The sequence below is a fragment of the Lontra canadensis genome, unplaced genomic scaffold (assembly GCF_010015895.1).
Source record: "Lontra canadensis isolate GAN:19392208 unplaced genomic scaffold, GSC_riverotter_1.0 scaffold125, whole genome shotgun sequence".
Taxonomy (NCBI): Eukaryota; Metazoa; Chordata; class Mammalia; order Carnivora; family Mustelidae; genus Lontra; species Lontra canadensis.
Window position 1 is genome coordinate 1,914,281 of NW_022631119.1, and position 18,506 is coordinate 1,932,786.

An 18,506-nucleotide genomic window follows, 5' to 3' on the forward strand; every position below is an offset into this window, starting at 1 on the left:
CATGGAGCAAGGGGAGAGAAAATGTTGCAGAAGAGGAAATGGGGTCCAGAAATGTTTTTGGAAAGGAGGTGATTTCGCTGAATTTAGACTCATTCCACTGAATTTAGACAACCAAATCAACCAACCATCCCCTGGTGCAGAACCCCCAGTTCCAGCATTAAATTGTAATTGGCACTAATCATGACGATATTATTCCCCTTTATTGGTGACTGCTCTCAGAATGTATACACCAGTGACCCAATTCTAGACGGCAAAAAATAAGAAGTCTGCAGGGGAAGGAGGATGTCTGGGAAAGATTTTTCTCCATACTGAAAGAGATAGCTGTGTGAGGAGCTGCCCTCCCCCTTCCTAGTTTGGAAACTTTTACATGAAGATGTAATACTTGGAGCTATGGCAGCTATTAGGGGGCCATAAGGCCATAAACTTGAGAAAGGAAGGTAACAAGCTAAGGGTGGCAAAAGAGAAGGATAAAAAGGCCTTGTTGAGCTGGGACCCCTACCTCCACACTCATTGTCAATAAACACTCCTATAGCTGACTCACTATTAGCCAGAGAGTCTCTTTAACTCATAGCAAATGCATCTTAACTGTAACAGATAAGCCTCTCTCTAAACCAGACTCTATCTAAACATCCTATGTCCTACTAGAATCCACTTGGTGACGTCTTCTCATCTTCTAACTTGTTTGACGATCCTGGAATTTCTAAATTCTGACTATTTACTTTGGAGGAACTATGAAATCCTAGTGTTTATCTTACCTATCAGAGCTGGACTCAAGGGAGATTTCTTATGGATCCCAACAAGCAGCTCTGGTACCACGATGTTGGGACTCCCCTCATTCGAAGGCTTATGAGAGCTGATTGGCTGGGTCTGGGGGACACTGCATTACAAGACAAAAAACCCAAACCTACTGGATGAGACCTTTTTTTGAGGCTGAATATCATCTGACTGAGAGTCTGGGTTGCAAGCAGCTCTCCTTTTATTGATAAAAATTCCCATGCTTGCTACGGGACACAGATTGCCATGGAAACAAGAGAGGGTTGCATGGGGTGGGGGGATCATGAACGATATCCTCAGTGTTCTTAGAAACAGGAGAGCTACGCAGTCTTCTTGCCTGTGAAGTAACTGTCACACACAAAGTGGCTACATGACGATGACAAGGTGTCTTCCTGGATCCCTAATTCACCACTTAACAATGTGTGTGCATGGTTAAGAGTTTGTGGCTTACTTTGTCGCTGCCCCCCCTTCTAATAATTGTTGCCTAGTGGTTCTCAGTGCTCAGAGCACAACCCTCTTCTTTCTGACACCCTAGAAACCTCTTTCGGAATAACTCCTTGTTTGCTCATCCTCTGGAAAACCATCAAATTATATGCTGTGACTCAAAAGATCAGCTGGAGAACACAAAATGGGAAAGTTCACTGCAGAGTGGACTGAACAAACTGGCCAGCAAGCTTGGGCCCTGGTTGAGGGTGCTGACAGTGTTCCTGCTGTTGCACGCCCTCCCACCATACCCTAGCCAGCCTGATAAGGCATCAGGCCAGGATCTGGGAGAAGAGAAGAGAAAAACACGGGCTTTGGAGGCATTACTTGTGACCTCACAATGCAGCAATGTCCTCCCAGGTGTTACTCGGGAGGATGAGAGCAACCGTGTGCACACAGACGGTACACAAATATCCATAGCGGCTTTAATCACCATAGCCCCAAATGGAAAATGGTGCAGGTGTCCATCAGGAGAGAATGAATTTAAAAACTGTGATGTAGCCATGCAACGGAATACTTCCAGGCAATAAAAGTAATGAACTGCTGACCTAGGTAACAGTATGTAGTCTCTGACTCTGATACTGCGATTTATAATAACAAATAGATTTGGTCTTCAGCCAAGGGTCTTAGTTGCTCGGCGGCCCATTCCTGCCATAGAGCTCCTAAAACCCTTGGGATTTTCTAAGTGATGAGAGTGACAAAGGGGTCTTTTGTTATACTGAGGTGACTCTTGGACCCCCACTTAAGGATGGGGACTGGTTGCCAGCGGGACCAGCTGAGGGATCAGAGGGTTGGAGAAGGAACAGGGGCTAGAGGCTGAATCAATCCCAGTGGCTAGTGATTTCATCAATCCTGCCTCAGTAATGAAGCCTCCATATTAACTCAAAAGGGTGGGGTGCAGAACTGCAACTGGGGTGCTTCCAGTTGGTGAATACATCGAGATTTGGGGAGAGCAGCATGCTAGGAGAGGGCATGGAAGCTCTGCACCCCTTCCCCATCCCATCGCTTGCCCTGTGTGTCTCTTCCATCTGGCTATTCCTGAGTTATAGCCTTTTACAATAGATGGGTGATCTAGCAAGTAAAATGTTTCCGTGAGTTCTGCGAGCCACTCTAGCAAATTAATCGGACCCTAGAAGGGGATCGTGGGAACCTCCAATCTGCAGCCAACAGGTCAGAAGCAGAAGTGGACAAGCTGGACCAGCAATTGGTGTCTCAAGTGATGGTGGGGCATAGGACAGGTGGGATGGTGTGGGAAGGACCGGCGGGGGAGGGTAGTCTTCTAGGACTAAGCCCCCTAACCTGTGGAACGTGACATTACCTCTAGGGAGACAGCATCAGTATTCAGTCGAATCACAAGACACCCAGCTAGTGTCCAGAGAATTGCTTGGTGGTGTGGGGTGGGGGGCAGTCCCACTCCTGGTTAGAATTGGTACCAGAACCTTACACTGACAGAAAGCAGATTTATGGTTGCCAGGAACCAGGGATGGGAGGGAAGGGGAAGATGCCGGAGTGGTACTTGAGAGGGATGGAAGTATTCTATAACTTGATTGGGATGGGGGTGACACAGATTTCTAAATTTGTCAAAACGAATCCAACTCTATGCTTAAAATGGATGCATTTTACTGTGTGTAAATTTAGCCTTTCTAAAAACAGTTACAGAAGTCACATCACCCTGCCTCTCTGGGTCACTTCATGTTATGTGTGTACATAGTGTCGGCCATACACCCTCCCCCGTTTTGACGAGCCACGCAGGTCTCTGCCTTTGTGGTGCCACTCTGCTGAAGTGAGAGCTAGAGGGTGACCCAGATTGCAAGAAAAGGCCCGAAACCATGGTACAAATAGGTGAGAAAATGGCAACCGGCTCTTATCTTGGTGCTGGAGACCCACGGGGTGTAGCAGGGACGAGGCTGACAAGGGAATGCACAACTTGTCACAACTCAACTCCAATCTTGTTGCGTGGGGCTGCCATACCTTCCCATTCTTCTAGTTGAAAACGCAGCAGCTGCTGCTGGTTTTGAAATCTTATCTTTTTTGAAGCCGATGAAATGTTAACGTTTGTGTTGTGTGTGGTGAACCTGAGACAAACCTGAGGGTTGTGGTCTGGCGCCTGGGCTTGGATTCAGTCTGCGGCCTTGCAGCAGGGGAGGCTGAGGAGGGTTTGTCTACTAGGAATGGGTGGGGAAAGAAGTAGGAGGAAGTGTCATTTTGCCACAAGTGCAGCTTGGAGATAACTTTGCCCAGATCAGCTGGCAAGCAGTTGCAGAGATCTGCTCTTCTAAAATCATTCTCAGTATTCCCAAGTACCCCCCCACCGCCCCACCCCAGCAGCCTAGCAGCCTGGCTCTGAGAGCTGCGCCTCCTACCCCTCTCCACTCCCTGCCCCCTCCCATCCCCTATCCCCTTTTCCCACGTTAGAGAGATGTCTCTGAGGAACACAGACAGCAGCAACAGCATCCACCTATCTGCCCGTGCCAGAAACCCAGGAATCACTTTGGTTTTTTTAATTATTATTAAAGGTTTCTTTTCTTACGTTTTTAAAATGGTCATATAATAAAAAAGGAACTTTTTCAGGGAGGACTCCACAGTTCTGTGAATTTGAACACTCATGGATTCCTGTAACCACCACTGCAGGCAAGATAAAGAACTGCTCTAGTCACATCCTCCCCTGGCTCCTGACCACTTAACAACCACAGACCTATCACAGTTTTATCTTTTCAAAAATGCCACCTAAAGGGAATGAAACAGTTGCTAAACTTTTGACACTGGGTTTTCTTACTGGGCACAATGTCCTTGAAATTCACTTCGATTGCTGTGAGCATCACAGTTTGTTCCATTATCTGGCTCTACCATGACGTGCCCATCTTCACACCTGCCAAAGGACATTGACCTGCTTGCTGGTTAAGGCAGTGATGGATAGAGCTGCTTGAAACGTTCACATGCGATGTCTGTGTGGACTCAAGTTTTCATTTCTCGAGGTCAGATATCCAGGAGACAGACGGCTGAGTCATCTGGTAATTGTATTTTTAACTTTTTTTTTAAAGATTTTATTTATTTATTTGACAGACAGAGATCACAGTAGGCAGAGAAGCAGGCAGAGAGAGAGGGGAAGCAGGCTCCCTGCTGAGCAGAGAGCCCGATGTGGGGCTCGATTCTAGGACCCTGAGATCATGACCTGAGCCGAAGGCAGAGGCTTAACCCACTGAGCCACCCAGGCACCCTGTATGTTTAACTTTTAAAGAGACCTTCAGCCTATGTGTTGGTGGCTGTGCCATTCTGCATTCCTTCCAGCAATACGAGAGATCCGGTGGCTGCACAACCTTGCAGCACATGTGGGGTGATGTTTCTATTTGGCCATTCAGACAGGTGTCTGGTGGGCAAGCAGCCATCCTTGATGCCTGCTCCTTTACAGCCCACAGGCAATTTATCATCAAGTCCTACTGCTTCTATCTCCAGATCACGTCTTGCATGAATCCGCTCCTCGGCAGAACGCACGGCAACCATTATCTGTCACCTGGACTACAGAAGCTTCCAACCTCATTTTTCTTCTTGCCCTTAACCCCACTAAGTCCACACCACAGCCAGAGGGCCAGCTGAAGGACACTAATTGGATCAGGTCATTGTCAACTATTCATTCCTCTCCCCTCCCAGGCCCTGTGCCATCCTGCTCCACCTCTCAGCATTTCTAAGCTCCTGGGGCGCCACCTTCACTGACATTGCTGCGCTGGCCTGGCCTCAATCAAATAGTACCTAGCACTGAGTAAGCATTTGGTATTTGACAAATAAATGAATGAATAATAATAAGTATCTCTGATTTTCTACTAGTATTAATAATGCTATAAGGAACATCCTTTTCCATAAATGCTAGTGCATTTGTACATTTCCTAAGGGGTACTGCAATATTACATAGTATATATGTTTGATTTTTTTATGAGTACTGACAAATTACCTTCCCCAGATGAATCAATTCTCTGTTCCTTAACCATCAGTAGGAGACTTCATAACCTTGCCAACAAGGGGAAATACCATTTTTTCATTTTTTTAAGTTGACATTTAATTTTTTAAAATAGGCTCCATACCCAGGGTGGAGCCCAATATAGGGGCTCAAATTCATAATCCCAAGATCAAGACCTGAGCTGAGATTCAGAGTCAGACAGTTAACCAACTGAGCTACACAGGAGTCCCTTTAAGTTGGTATTTAAGATGTAGTAACTCAGTGTATTAGGGTGATCCAGAGAAAGAACCAGTAGAATGTGTGTATACATAGAAAGAGATTTATTTCAGAAATTGGCTCATGTGATTATGGTGATTTGTGAGCCCAAAATCTGATGGAGGAGGCTGGCAGGCTGGAGGCTCAGGTCCAAAGGGTTGTAGTTCAATTCAAGTCCAAAGGCAGTCTTTGCTGAGAGTCAGGAGTCAAGTTTGCAACTGAAATCTGAAGGCAGTCTGCTGGAGAACTACCTCTGACTCAGGGAAGGTCAGCTTTCTATTCAGGTCTTTGACTGATTGGATAAGACCCACCCACATTATGGAGAGAAATCTGCTTTACTCAAAAGTCTAAGAATTTAAATATAAATCTCATCCAAAAACATCCTCAGAGAAACATCTGGAATAACAGTTGACCAAATATATGGGCACTGCGCCCCAGCCAAGCTGATGCATAAAATTAAACAACCATTCAGAACTAATTTAACTTTAATTTCTTGGATAAAAATTGAGGTAACCAATATTTGCATATTGAAAACATGCATGTATATTTCTTCATAGAGATGACTTTTCTTATCTACTTTGTGGGATACTTGCATATCTTTGAGTCTGCATACAAACCCTTTATCAGTTATATATGTAGAAAGTGTGTCTTTCAGTTTGTTCATAACTTTTTCCATAGCTTTATATATTTTTTTAAGATTTATTTATTTATTTTAGAGAAAGAAAGCATACACACATGGTGCAAACAGGGAGGGGGCAGAGGGAGAGAGAATCCTAACGCAGACTCCCTGCTGAGTGCAGAGCCTGATGTGGGGGCTTGATCTCAGGACCCTAGGATCATGACCTGAGCAGAAATCAAGAGTAGGCCGCTCAACCAACTGAGCCACCCAGGTACCCCCAGAGCTTTATATTTTGATGTGCTAAAATTTATCATTTCTTCTAAGACTTCTACATTTATGTCATGCTAGAAAAAAAGCCTTCTCGTTTACGGGGCTTAAAAATGATCTCATATAATACCTTCTACACAACTTAATTAATACTTTAATATAACTTCTATAGTCTTTAAAGACATAATTGATCTTTAATACACCTGGATTTTACTTTTGTTGCTGATTGCCACTCTTCCAAACTCTTCCAACTATCCCAGTTGGAAGTCCCTTCCCACTGACTTGAGATGGGTTTTGATCACTTAATTAGAAAGGAGCCTCAAAATACAATCAGTGCAATCCATTACATTGTAACCAGCTGTAATACCTTATAATAGAAAGATATCATCATTTTTACCTATCTCATTAGCAAAGAATATTAAAGATTCAAAACATCCAACATTGGAGAAGGTACACAGAAATGGGTACTTTTATACCCAGTTGGTAAGAATGTAAGTTGCTGAACATTTTCAGGAAGGTAATACAGAAATACTTATCAAAAATTTTATTTTTATTATTTTTTAAAGATTTTATCTATTTATTTATTTGAGAGAGAGAGCATGAGCAGGGGGAGCAGGGGAAGGAGAAGCAGGCTCCCCACTGAGCAGGGAGCCCAATGCGGGGCTCCATGCCAGGACCCTGAAATCATGACCTGAGCCGAAGGCAGACGCGTAAGTGACTGAACCACTCAGGCGTCCCTCTATCAAAAATTTTAAAGAGTATCTCTTTGACTCAGTAATGATATCAATTACATATCTAAAAATCCATCTAACCCAAATACTCTCACAGATATTTACATAGATAGACAGATAAAAAGACAGACGGATGTACCCATCTTTCATACCCGATATTCACTGCAGCCCTGTTTGTCATAACAAAAGCACTGGAAACTATGATGACATGAAAGGTCACCAGGCATAGTAAATAGTGAAAAATGAAGTTTCAGAGCAATATGTATGGTATTACTCCATCTACGCACTTTTTAAAACTACATGTTTATATATGTACATATATGGGTATAAACCAATGAGCGATTGCTTCTGGAAAGGAAGAAGAGTCAGGAAGAAGGGAAGTAGCATTTCACATTTCACTTCTGTATTGTTGAATTCTCCTACAGTAAAGATATATTCTCACATTATCATGCCATTTCTTTTTTAAAGATTTTATTTATTTGACAGACAGAGATCACAAGTAGGGAGAGAGGCAGGCAGAGAGAGGCAGAGGGGGAAGCAGGCTCCCCACTGAGCAGAGAGCCAGATGTGGGGGTCAATCCCAGGATCCTGAGATCATGACCTGTGCCGAAGGCAGAGGCTTAAGCCACTGAGCCACCCAGGCCCTCCTACTATGTCATTTTTTCAATTAAAAAAATAATAATAATAGTGGAATAACACTCACTACCTTGCTTGTGACCAAGTTAGAAGAAAGAATAGGGCACAGAAATTCCAGTTGCCTGAAAACTCACAAGGCCGTTGTGAGGTTAGCTGGGATAACAGGGATAAATCATTTCACAGTCAGTCCTCCCTGTCCCCACCCTGAGAGCTGGGAGGGGTTAAATTTTCTCAAACCTCAGGCATTAAAAACAGGTAGAGGGTTTTCTCTAAGAAAACTGAGTGTGTTATCCCTGAGAAATGCAGAAATGTGAGCAAGACTGGCCATTCAGAAATGATCCAGGAGACACCTGTGGGAGTCTCAATGCCTATCCTCCGTGTGGAGCCAGCACGTGCCCTTGGACACTACCACTTCTCCCACTGATAGGAGGTAGACAACGTGACCCCAAAGGGTGACTACCAGGATAATCACTCCCACACAGAGCTCTGAGTGATCGCCGATGAACCTGTCACACAGAATCAGCAGCAGTGACTTTTTTTTTTTAAAGATTTTATTTATTTATTTGACACAAAGAGATCGCAAGTAGGCAGAGAGGCAGGCAGAGAGAGAGGAGGAAGCAGGCTCCCTGCTGAGCAGAGAGCTCCATGTGGGGCTCAATCCCGGGACCCTGGGGTCATGACCTGAGCTGAAGGCAGAGGCTTAACCCACTGAGCCACCCAGGCACCCCAGCAGCAGTGACTTTAACAAGCAATCAGATTGCTCTGTGTCTCCCTGGCAAAAGCAGGCATGGGGTTTTCCCCAAATTAGAGGGCTCCTGGGAGCTCTTGGGACATTCGGTAGCAGCCTCTGATGTACAAACAGTGTCACACCCTTTTGGGAAAAGACTCCTACCACAACAGCCAGAGAGAGGAACTTAAAAATGGTAACTTAGGGGTGGGGGGATGGGCAAAATGGGTGAAGGGGAGCAGGAAGTACAGGCTTCTAGTTAGGGAATGAATAAGTCATGAGGATAAAAGGCACAGGAAAAGGAACACATGACATCATAACAGTGATGTAGAGTCAATAAGAACGTAACAGCGACATATTGACGTATCGGTATAGGATAGACAGCATCTACGTGTAAACCTGTGGAATCACCATGCTGTATATCCGAAACTAATGTCACATTGTGTGTCAACTATTTTCAAGCAAAGTAAATAATAAAATAAAAATTAAAAGGGTAACTTAGAAAAAAGATCAACAGATACCAAGTGCCACTGTATCCTGACCTCATGGAAGGCATTAGGCCATCCCTCTAAAAACTGGTTTTATCAGCACTGGCTCAAGACCCACCTCTAGGCCAAATCTGAGGAGCTTCGAAGTGGAAGGAGAGACACTGAGGACTGTTCTGGACCACTGGGACCTCAGTAGGAAGAAAATGGGGAGCTCTTCTTGCTCACGATAATGCACAATAGAGGGACTTGAAGACAGCCACCAGCAGGCTGGACATGTCCCTGAAGTTTAGAGGACACAAGGCCTGGTGCCAGATGCTTGCTGGGAGAAATAAAAATAGGACAGGGGTGAGCTGCTGTCCCACTCACAATGGTATTAATAAAGTCCATGGCACCCTTGGAGCTTCTAGTTAGCCCACCTAGACAAACCAGCCTAGAGTCCTTTCATGAATGACCTCACCCAAGAGTCAGCCTGGAGAAGCAGTGCGATCCCACAGAGAGGAGGCCCAGGGAAAGAGACTGGACTGAGTGACCAGGCCGAGGAGGCACTCTGCATCCCGAGGTTCCAGCTGGGGAAGACCAAGGACCCGTAAGAAGTCCCCTCGGGAGAATGAGTCAGCACTAGATATGTCCCACCCGGAGGGCATCCAACCCCAGGTTATAACTGTACCAGGACAGCTAGACATTCCTGGCCCCTCACGCTTCCTCTCTGCCCACGGGGCAGGGCTGAAAGCTGGGGCTAATGAGTGGGAGAGCACGGGAGATAAGGTGGAGCAAAGACAGAGAAATGGCACCATGCCACGTGCCCCCCTCTGCAGGCTGGGAGTCCGAGGCATTGCAGAGCTGGGAGGGAGAAGCGCTCCTTGGAACAGAATTGGGAATTCTGATATTACACTGGGCTGGAGCTACGTCATGACACCACCGGACTTTTAGGATCTAAGCATACCCAAAGAGGCCATGGCCCTCAAGGAGTCGCACCACCATAGGAAGAAGAAACGGGGTTCACTTGTATCTGCCAAACCCAGTTCACTCCGCAGCAGTTATAGTCCATCTTAGGTGGCCTCAGAGTGTAGTAAGTTACCTCCCTGGCATCCAGCCTCCACACAAGGTCTAGGGCTGTTCTAGGCTCTTGTATAAGCAGATTTATTTCTGTGCAGGCAGGGGCTGCTGCCCAGGGCAGATCCTGACTCAGAGCAAGGCAGCCCTGGGCCATCTGCTCACACCAGGCTCACCCCAGTGCCTGCCAGCAGGGCATCTGGCCCAGGCCTCACAATTACTCTCAGGACACAATCCCCAGATAAGGTTAAACATATGGTCACACAGGTATATATTTTTTTTTCTTTTTTGAAGATTTTATTTATCTATTTGACAGAGAGAGAGAGCACAAGCAGGGGGAGTGACAGGCAGAGGGAAAGGCAGGAGCAGGTTCTCCACTGAGAGCCTGATGCAGAATCCTGGGATCACGACCTATAAGCTGAAGGCAGATGCTCAACCAGCTGAGCCACCCAGGTGCCCCTCACACAGATATCCTGGCAGGACCTAAATTTCAACCCCATGGCTCATTTCTGGTTCTACACTTTAGTGAATTCTGCCAAAAAGTAAATAAATAACATCCTGAAACTATTTTGTGAGTGGTACAACTACACATCATATTTCATGTTAAGAAGCTCCCCTACCATTACAATCCCACTTGGGCATGTCATCCACTTTTCTTTTTTTTCACATACTGGGAACCTCAAAAAATGGAAGTGGTCTGGGCTGTCCTGACACTGAATGATCCTGGCGTAAGAACATGGGCTGTCCTTACGTTTCCTAGCATCTGAACCCCTTCCCATGCTTGGGGAACTATCCACGGGGGAATCTTTCATCTTGGTGGGAAGCACAGACTGGCTCCCCCCAGAGAACTTGTTTTCCCTGCATCCCTCTTATGTTTAGTGAATCAGGTTCGCCTGCCCAAATTCAGAATCATGGGCTTCAAAGTGGTACAGAGAAGGAGGACAGCAGGGAATGACTTTGGGTGGTGGCAGCAGTCATAGCAAACAGAAGAACATGGTTCTCGGGCCCAGTGTTGAGCATGTGTGGGTTTGGGAGGAGGGGCTCCCCTCACTGGACGGGGTCAGTAGCATGACTTTCAATGTGGTCCTGGTTGCATGGCTCCCTTTCTTCTCCAAGCCTGGTTCCCCAGGCTTCCTGGGAGATCTCTGAGCTACCCAACATGTTATCATATGATCTCCAAATTGTCGGAGTTGGCCTCTGGTGCTACAATTAAGAGCCATCACTGAGATATTGTCCAGTACAGTGATTAGGGGCCGAGAAAGCCTGCCTTCTGGTGAGAGATGCAAAACCATTAGTAATCCATAAAGTGTGGCTGCATTAAAACAGCAAAGAGACACCGCTTGATATCCACTTGACTGGCAAAAACCCGGAAGCTGGATAACGGCCAAACGTGGGTGGGGATGTGGCTCAGAGATCTAATGCCTGTGAGACCTGTAGCTCTGTCCTTTTTCTTTTATACCTACTTTGGTCCTATCCACTCTTGCAGCTGGGGCAGCCCCACAGAAGAGAAGGCTGCGGTGGGTGGGGTGGGGCCGGGTGGGCTGTTCTCTGGACCCACCTCTGCTTAATCACGAATGTTCACAGGATGCAGTCCAGCTTGTGATGAATGCTCAATGAATGTTAGCTGCGAATGTTTCTCTTGCTTTAAATTACTTTTTGAGTAAGATTACACACACTCAGAAAAAGGATTTTTTTTTTTTTTAACAGCACAAAAGGATACTGTGGAGAAAAGTAAGTCTCCCTCCCACTGGAACACCCAGTTCTCCCACTCGGAGACAAACCACTGCTACCAGTCCACGGCTGTCCTGTCCACAGTCCATTCCTCACCCAGCATCCAGAGGGGCCCTTTAGAAATGTGAAACATCATGCCTTTGCCCATCATACTCCAGATATCACGCCACATCCTGACCACTGCCAAAACGTGGTCGGGGCGGGGGGGCTGCCAACCGCCTGACTTCATTATCACAACTCTGGCCTCACGAGGTCCCCTTCCTGCCACTCTGGCCTCCGTGACTTCTTGCAACAACATACTGGCTCATCTTGGGGCTTGCTGCCCCTATGTCTGGAGAACCACAACAGTCTCGCACTCATTCTCTTCGTTCCTGCACGTCTCTGCTCAAACCTCACCTCCTTGGAGAGGCTTTCACAGACTGCCCTCGTGCTCTGCCCCTTACTCTGTTTTTCCAGTCTCTGCCTTCCTCCTGAAGCCCAGCCTAGCCCTGGGCTTGCTGTTATGTCCATCTGCTGCTCGGCAGAAGGTCAGCTCCACGAAGCAAGACGCGTTTGCTGCTGATTCTTCCCCAGAGTTTGCAAGTGCTGGACTGTGGGGGCTGCTCAGGAAATCCTCACTGAGCGAGTGTGTGGGTATATGTTCCCTTTTTTTATACAATCTGCTATTCTTATAACATGCTTTTTTCTTTTGACAATACACCTCAGAGTCTGATCTACGCTGGCCTTTGGCGATCGGCCCCATTATTCATAACACGCATACTATTTCTATTGACTGGATGCCCCATGTTTGTTTTTTTTTTTTAACCAGATCCTTACTGGTGAACATAGGTTGTTCCCAGTCTTTTATTATCACATAACAAACAAACAACACAGTGAGGAATATACTTCTTCATGCACACGGCAAAGTATATCCATATAATAACTCATCAACGTCAGCTCATTGGACCAGATGGTATGGGATTTTGAATATTGAAAAATATAGTCAAATCGCACCCCCTAGAGAAGTGTCCCAAGTAACAAGGGGAGAGAGAGGAGCAGGGGTTGAGGTCAGAGAGTGACAGGGACAGGAAGCCAACACAGTAGAGCTTGTAGGCCACTGTAAGGACTGTGGCCTCGAAAAGAGATGGGAAGACTGAGGGGTTTTGCACAGAGGAGAGATGTGACCTATTTAGGTTTTAAAAGGACCACTCCGGCTGTTGTATGGAGAACAGACTGAGTAGGGCAACAAGAGAAGCAGCTCGACCAGATGGGACATTGCTCAGAAACACAGGCCAGGTGACGGGAATGACATCTTGAACCTAGGAGGCGGCAGTGGACCTGTTGAGACATGTTGGTTGGGGATATATTTTGAAAATAGAGCAGAAGACATTTGGTGATGGAATGAATGTCAGAGTCAGAGAAGAGTGAAGGATCTCTCTTGGGGTTTTGGTTTGAACAGCTGGAAGCATGCGGTGGCAAAGTCTGTGTAACCTGGGTCCCACCCCTGAGATGTGGGGAGCCAGGGCTGCAGCAGCAGCAGCTGGTGGAGGGGAGGGGGCTGGAAAACCTTAATTTCCTAACAGGTGAGGTTTCTCAATCTAACGCTGTGTGGTTTCAAGGGGTACAGTGGAACTGCAGTGGGCTCAGCCGTATAGCAGTCTAGCTCAAGGGCAAGTGGGATAGTGACTACCTTGAGCCCCACTCCCTGGATGAGCCCGTGTTCCATCTCTTGACTTCCTACGGTGCTGCATGCTGCTGTGTGTGTGGCTGGGCACCTCTGTTCCCTAACCTCTTACAGTGTTTCCCAGTGATCCCATGTTTAGTGTCCTCCTATCTGGCCTTTTCCCTGATCAGTGATTGCCGGAGGCTGAAGAGGACAGTGTTGTCAAGATGGCAGGAGGGCTCTGAACATAAGGGGGCTGTCAGACTCTGCCTGGCACAGCAGCTTATCGAGACATGCCAAAGAGCAGGAGAGAGAGAGAGAAGATCAACAGATGAGACAGCTGTTCTCCCAAGTCAAACTACTCCAGATGACAGTCAGCACTCACGAACTCACTCCTGTGTCCTCCCCTCTACTGCGGCCCACAGCCTGAGCAGCCTGACCTGTCTCTTATGCCCAGCCACAACTGGCCTCCTTTCTGTTCCTCTGACATGGCAAGTCTGTTCCCACCGCAGGGCTCTGGTGCTTGCTGTCCCCTCAACCTGCAGTGCCCTTAACATGACTGCCACCTTGCATCAGTTCAAACATCCCTGCTCAGCCCAGGCCTCTCCTGATGGCTGTCTCCCCAAAAAGCCCCACAAGAAAAGAGGACCCTCCCCTGGCATTTTAGGATGAGAGAAGCTTTATGTGACAATCTTTACCTTTCCGGTAAATTTCTGTTACTCAGTGAAAGGCAGACCGCAAAAATGGTACAAATTAACTTGGCGGAGAACAAAATGTTGCCTCTGTCCCATGTGTTTCAAGCATCAAAACCAATTCTTGTGTGCCTTTTACAAGACAGGACAGGTACTGTGTGGGTTAGGGAAGGCAGCCTACAGGGATATAGAGAGATCACCGGGCTACCAACATGGGGAAAAATGAGTAACAACAGATCTTCTCTGGAGGAGAAACTGGGATAAGGGTCTCTTTTCTGGGGTCAAGGGGAAAGGATGAGAGTCTCTGTTGGCAGGGTCAGGTGGCCAGTGGCAAGACATACACACTCCCTGAAGAGAAACAAAGCATCCCCAGTGAGTGTCCAAGTCTTCCTGGGTCTATCTCAAGACACCCCCAGGGAGAAATGCAGACCAACACAGGTTGGTGAGAGATCAGTGAAAAGAAGTTTGGCCCAGGAAGGGCACAGCCCACCGGAAGAGGGACTGAGCAGGGAGGAAGACTCAGAACCCTACTTGCCTGGAAGCAATATCGACTTGGGAAAGTCCAAGTCCAAGGAAAACCATTTATAAGAAGGGACCTGATGGGCCAGAGGAAATCAGGCAATGCTTTAGACACTAATGAGTCTCAGAGGAGCCTCCTAGAAACGGGAAACTGATTAGGTCAGGGGCCTTGAGAGAAAAGATGGGGAAGGAACAGGTGTATAAAGACCAGAAGGATCAGGAAGTGGGTGCATGTGCAAAATTGTTTGGAATAATTGCCCATGGAAAAGAAAACAGAATGCATTATTTGAAATGCAGAAGAAGCAGGAAGCCCCAAAGAGCCGGTGTGATCTGGATTCTGAAAGGAATCAGTTGGTGGGGACAGAATTTGGTGGGCGATCCAGATGGTCACACTGCGTTGGGAAAAACTCAACTATTGACCTTCCTCTCTTTGACCATGTGACTCTTCCAGGCATAAAAGCCTCACATTTGTGGAAGAGAAAAAGGTGATCCAGTTAGATAAGCTTCCCCTTGCTCCTGAGACCAAACAAACTTGAAAAGCCGCCTGACTGTCTCCAGGAAAAGGCAAGACACCCAACTTCGCTGTGCTCAGGAAGAGGCCATTGGGAACACAAACCTAGGGAAGGAGTGAGTATAGACAAACTTATGAAGGGGGACAGAGTATGGGCTTTACTCTCCAAGGAGATAAGGCAAGAGGTCACAGAGATGGGAAAGGAGCCAGAACAAGCCAATGGCGAGCTTGTTCTGGTGAGGGCCTGGTGCAGGCGAGAGGGGCATGAAAACAATGGTGAGCTCAGCCCCAACGAGGTGGGAATCTCCCAGTTCACCGGGCCCTCTATCTGAGATTCTCTAGTCTGGGAATGAGATTTATAGGTGGGTGACAATTAATACACCAACAGTAACAGGTTGAGGACTCAAGTTTTATTTCAAATGTCTACCTTTTAATGATAAATAAGAGATGAAAAGTGATTCTTCACAAGCATAAATCTTACACACATGTGCTTTCTTCAGGCAGCGAGAAAGGGAACATTAGCGGCAGCAGACTGGGAACTGTGGTGCTTTGGGAGAAATCATGATTATCTGTGCTATGGAGGAAAACAAGCTGAGGCTGGGATCTTCCCAGAGTCACACAACTGAGCTGAGGCATGGGATCCTGGTGACTGGGCCCAGCTCAGGCTATTTCCATTACTACCAACCCCCTCCTCCACAAATCTACAGGTTTTCTTAGAACGACTTAGTGTGGAATCAAGAAACTGGGCATCTGGGAGTCACCTTGGGCTTAATTTGAGCATCCCTCAGGCTGAACCAAATTCCCATTTTCAGGGGTGAAGGTGAGAGTCTTGTGTTCAATCCCAATGACAAAAGAAAGAAAGAAGAGGCAAATGGAAGGAAGAAAGGAAAGAAGGAAGGAAGGGAGGGAGGGAGGGAGGAGGGGGAGGGGAGGGGAGGGAAGGGAAGGAAAGGAGGAAGGAAAAGGGAGAAAAGGAAGGGAGGGAGGGAAGGAGGAAGCAGGGAGCCACAAGCAGGCTAAGTAAAATTTGGAAAAACTCAGACGCAGTCTCAGGCTTAGTCCCTCTTTGTGACGAAGCAGCTGTTTCCTTCCCCTCTGTTCCTACAGCCATTCATTTATCAGCAGATGGTGCTGAGCACCTACTATGCCTCAGGCAGAGTTCTAGGTCCTAGGGACAGAGTGGTGAACAAGACAGAGGGTGTCACTGTCCTCACAAAGTGCCCTTTCTAGGGGGGACTTAGAGACCTCAAAACTTTTCCTGTGGGAGCTTTTAAGACATCAAAATGGTTAGGAGACTCTTCCTTCCTTCCTTCCTTCCTTCCAGCCATCCATCCTTCCATCCATCCATCCATCCATCCTTCAATTCCTTCCTTCCTTCCTTCCTTCCTTCCTTCCTTCCTTCCTTCCTTCCTTCCTTCCTTCCTTCCAGAAACAATTTGGTTGGGAAGCAAGGAGGCTTCCTTTCTCCATGACACAGAGAAAGCAGAAGAGTACTCAGTTTGAGGGGTCAGCCATCACCACTCCGTAAGGCAGGAAAGGGAGATGCGATGAAGCCAAGAATGGATTCCCCTTGGTTTGGGGCTCGGAAACCCATGGTCAGAGAGGATTCTCACTTCATCTTTCGTCTCTTTAGGAAGGATGGCCCTAAATTTCCAAGAGATTGCTCTCCTCTCTGCCTACATAATATATTTCCTCACCGGTCTCCCTGCCAACCTCCTGGCCCTGCGGGCCTTCACAGGACGGGTCCGCCAGCCCCACCCTGCCCCCATCCACATCCTCCTGCTCAGCCTGACGCTGGGGGACCTCCTGCTGCTGCTGCTGCTGCCCTTCAAGATGATCGAGATCGTGAACAACTTCCGCTGGCCCCTGGGAGACACACTCTGTGCCCTCACTGCGTATGGCTTCTACAGCAGCATCTACTACAGCACGTGGCTTCTGATGGGCATCAGCATCGAGCGCTACCGCAGTGTGGCTTTCCCCGTGCAGTACAAGCAGTCCCGTCGACCCATATATGGAGTGATCGCCTCTCTGGTCTCCTGCCTCTTGTCCTTCGGACACTGTAGCATTGTGATCATCGTCCACTACTTACCAGCCCAAAAGGAGGGGGTTGATGATGCCATAGTCCTCCCTGCCTGCTATGAGGACTTCTCTGAAGAGCAACTGAAAGTGTTGCTTCCTGTGCGGCTAGAGCTGTGTCTCTTCCTCTTCTTTGTCCCCATGGTGGTCACCATCTTCTGCTACTGGCGCTTCGTGTGGATCATGCTCTCTAGACCCCAAGTGGGAACACGGAAGCGCTGGAGAGCCGTGGGGCTGGCCGCCGTGACCCTCTTCAACTTCTTGGTCTGCTTTGGGCCTTATAATGTGTCTCATGTGGTGGGATTCTTCCAGAAAACAAGTGAACGGTGGCGGGTGTGCGCCGTGTTGCTCAGTGCTCTCAATGCTTGTGTCGACCCCTTGATTTTCTACTTCTCCTCCTCAGCTATGCGCAAAGCCTTTGATCAAAGGCTACGGGGTCTGCAGAGCTGGGGTGTCTTACTGTCAGGGTACTGCAGGAGGAGAACTGGGGAGCCAACTGCAGAAAGAGATGGGAGTTTAGGTATGGCCAATGTCAACTTCACAGGAGACTGAATTGGCCAGCTTGCTGTTATATTTTGTGGGAGGAGGGAGGGCTTGAAAGGGGGAACAGTGAAACAGAACTGGGGTGACTTCTCTTGTGCCTAGCTTACAAGGCAAAGAAGAGCAGTGGACATCTCAAGTCCAACTCATCCATTGGGGGAGTGTTTTTGTTTTGTTTCCTGGGGGTTATGACATTTCCTTATTTGTGGTTGGCACTGCTTCATGGTAAGCCACAGCCCCTTGATCCTTGAAATTATTTCCCCATGCAGTATCTTTAAGATGGTAGCATTCCTTCAACTACTGCAGAGCTATCTTGCTCTGTCCTTGATTCAGAGGCAGGGGGAGAGGTTGCTCCATGCAGCAGGTCTGAAGATCTAGCAAAGGCAAGAGTCTACAGAGCAAAGGGCACCTGGGTGGCTCAGCGGTTGAGAGTCCGACTCTTGAGTTCAGCTCAGGTCATGATCTCAGGGTTGTAAGATGGAGGCCTGTATCAGGTTCCACAATGGGTGTGGAGCCTGCTTGGGATTCTCTCCCCTTCCTCTACCCCTCCCCCTATTCATGTGCTACTTTCTGCCTCTCAAATAAATAAATAAAATCCTAAAAAAAAAAAAAAAAAAAAAAAAAAGAGTCTGGAGAGCCAGACAGGATCCTGCCATGTGAGCCTGCACAACCAGTCCCCCAAACAAAGCAGTTGCTGGCTCAGGTCTATGCAACAGCAAGTCAGTGCTGGTGTGAAGAAACTAGTCAGGATACTTCTTGGTGGTTACGTCCTATTTTCAGTCCCCAACGCTGTGTATTTGTATCTTTTTT

General features: G+C 47.4%; 1 protein-coding gene across 1 annotated transcript; it reads left to right on the plus strand.

Moving 5' to 3' along the window:
• The first annotated feature begins 16,718 nt into the window (after nt 1-16,718).
• LOC116857653 (free fatty acid receptor 2-like) lies at nt 16,719-17,708 on the plus strand. The gene has a single exon (XM_032841928.1). It carries the CDS (start codon nt 16,719-16,721, stop codon nt 17,706-17,708), a length of 990 nt encoding a protein of 329 aa, XP_032697819.1.
• The last annotated feature ends 798 nt before the right edge of the window (nt 17,709-18,506 follow it).

What these genes read in the sequence shown, in the direction of transcription:
- LOC116857653 (XM_032841928.1), top strand. Translation starts at nt 16,719, where the DNA reads ATGGCCCTAAATTTCCAAGAGATTGCTCTCCTCTCTGCCTACATAATA.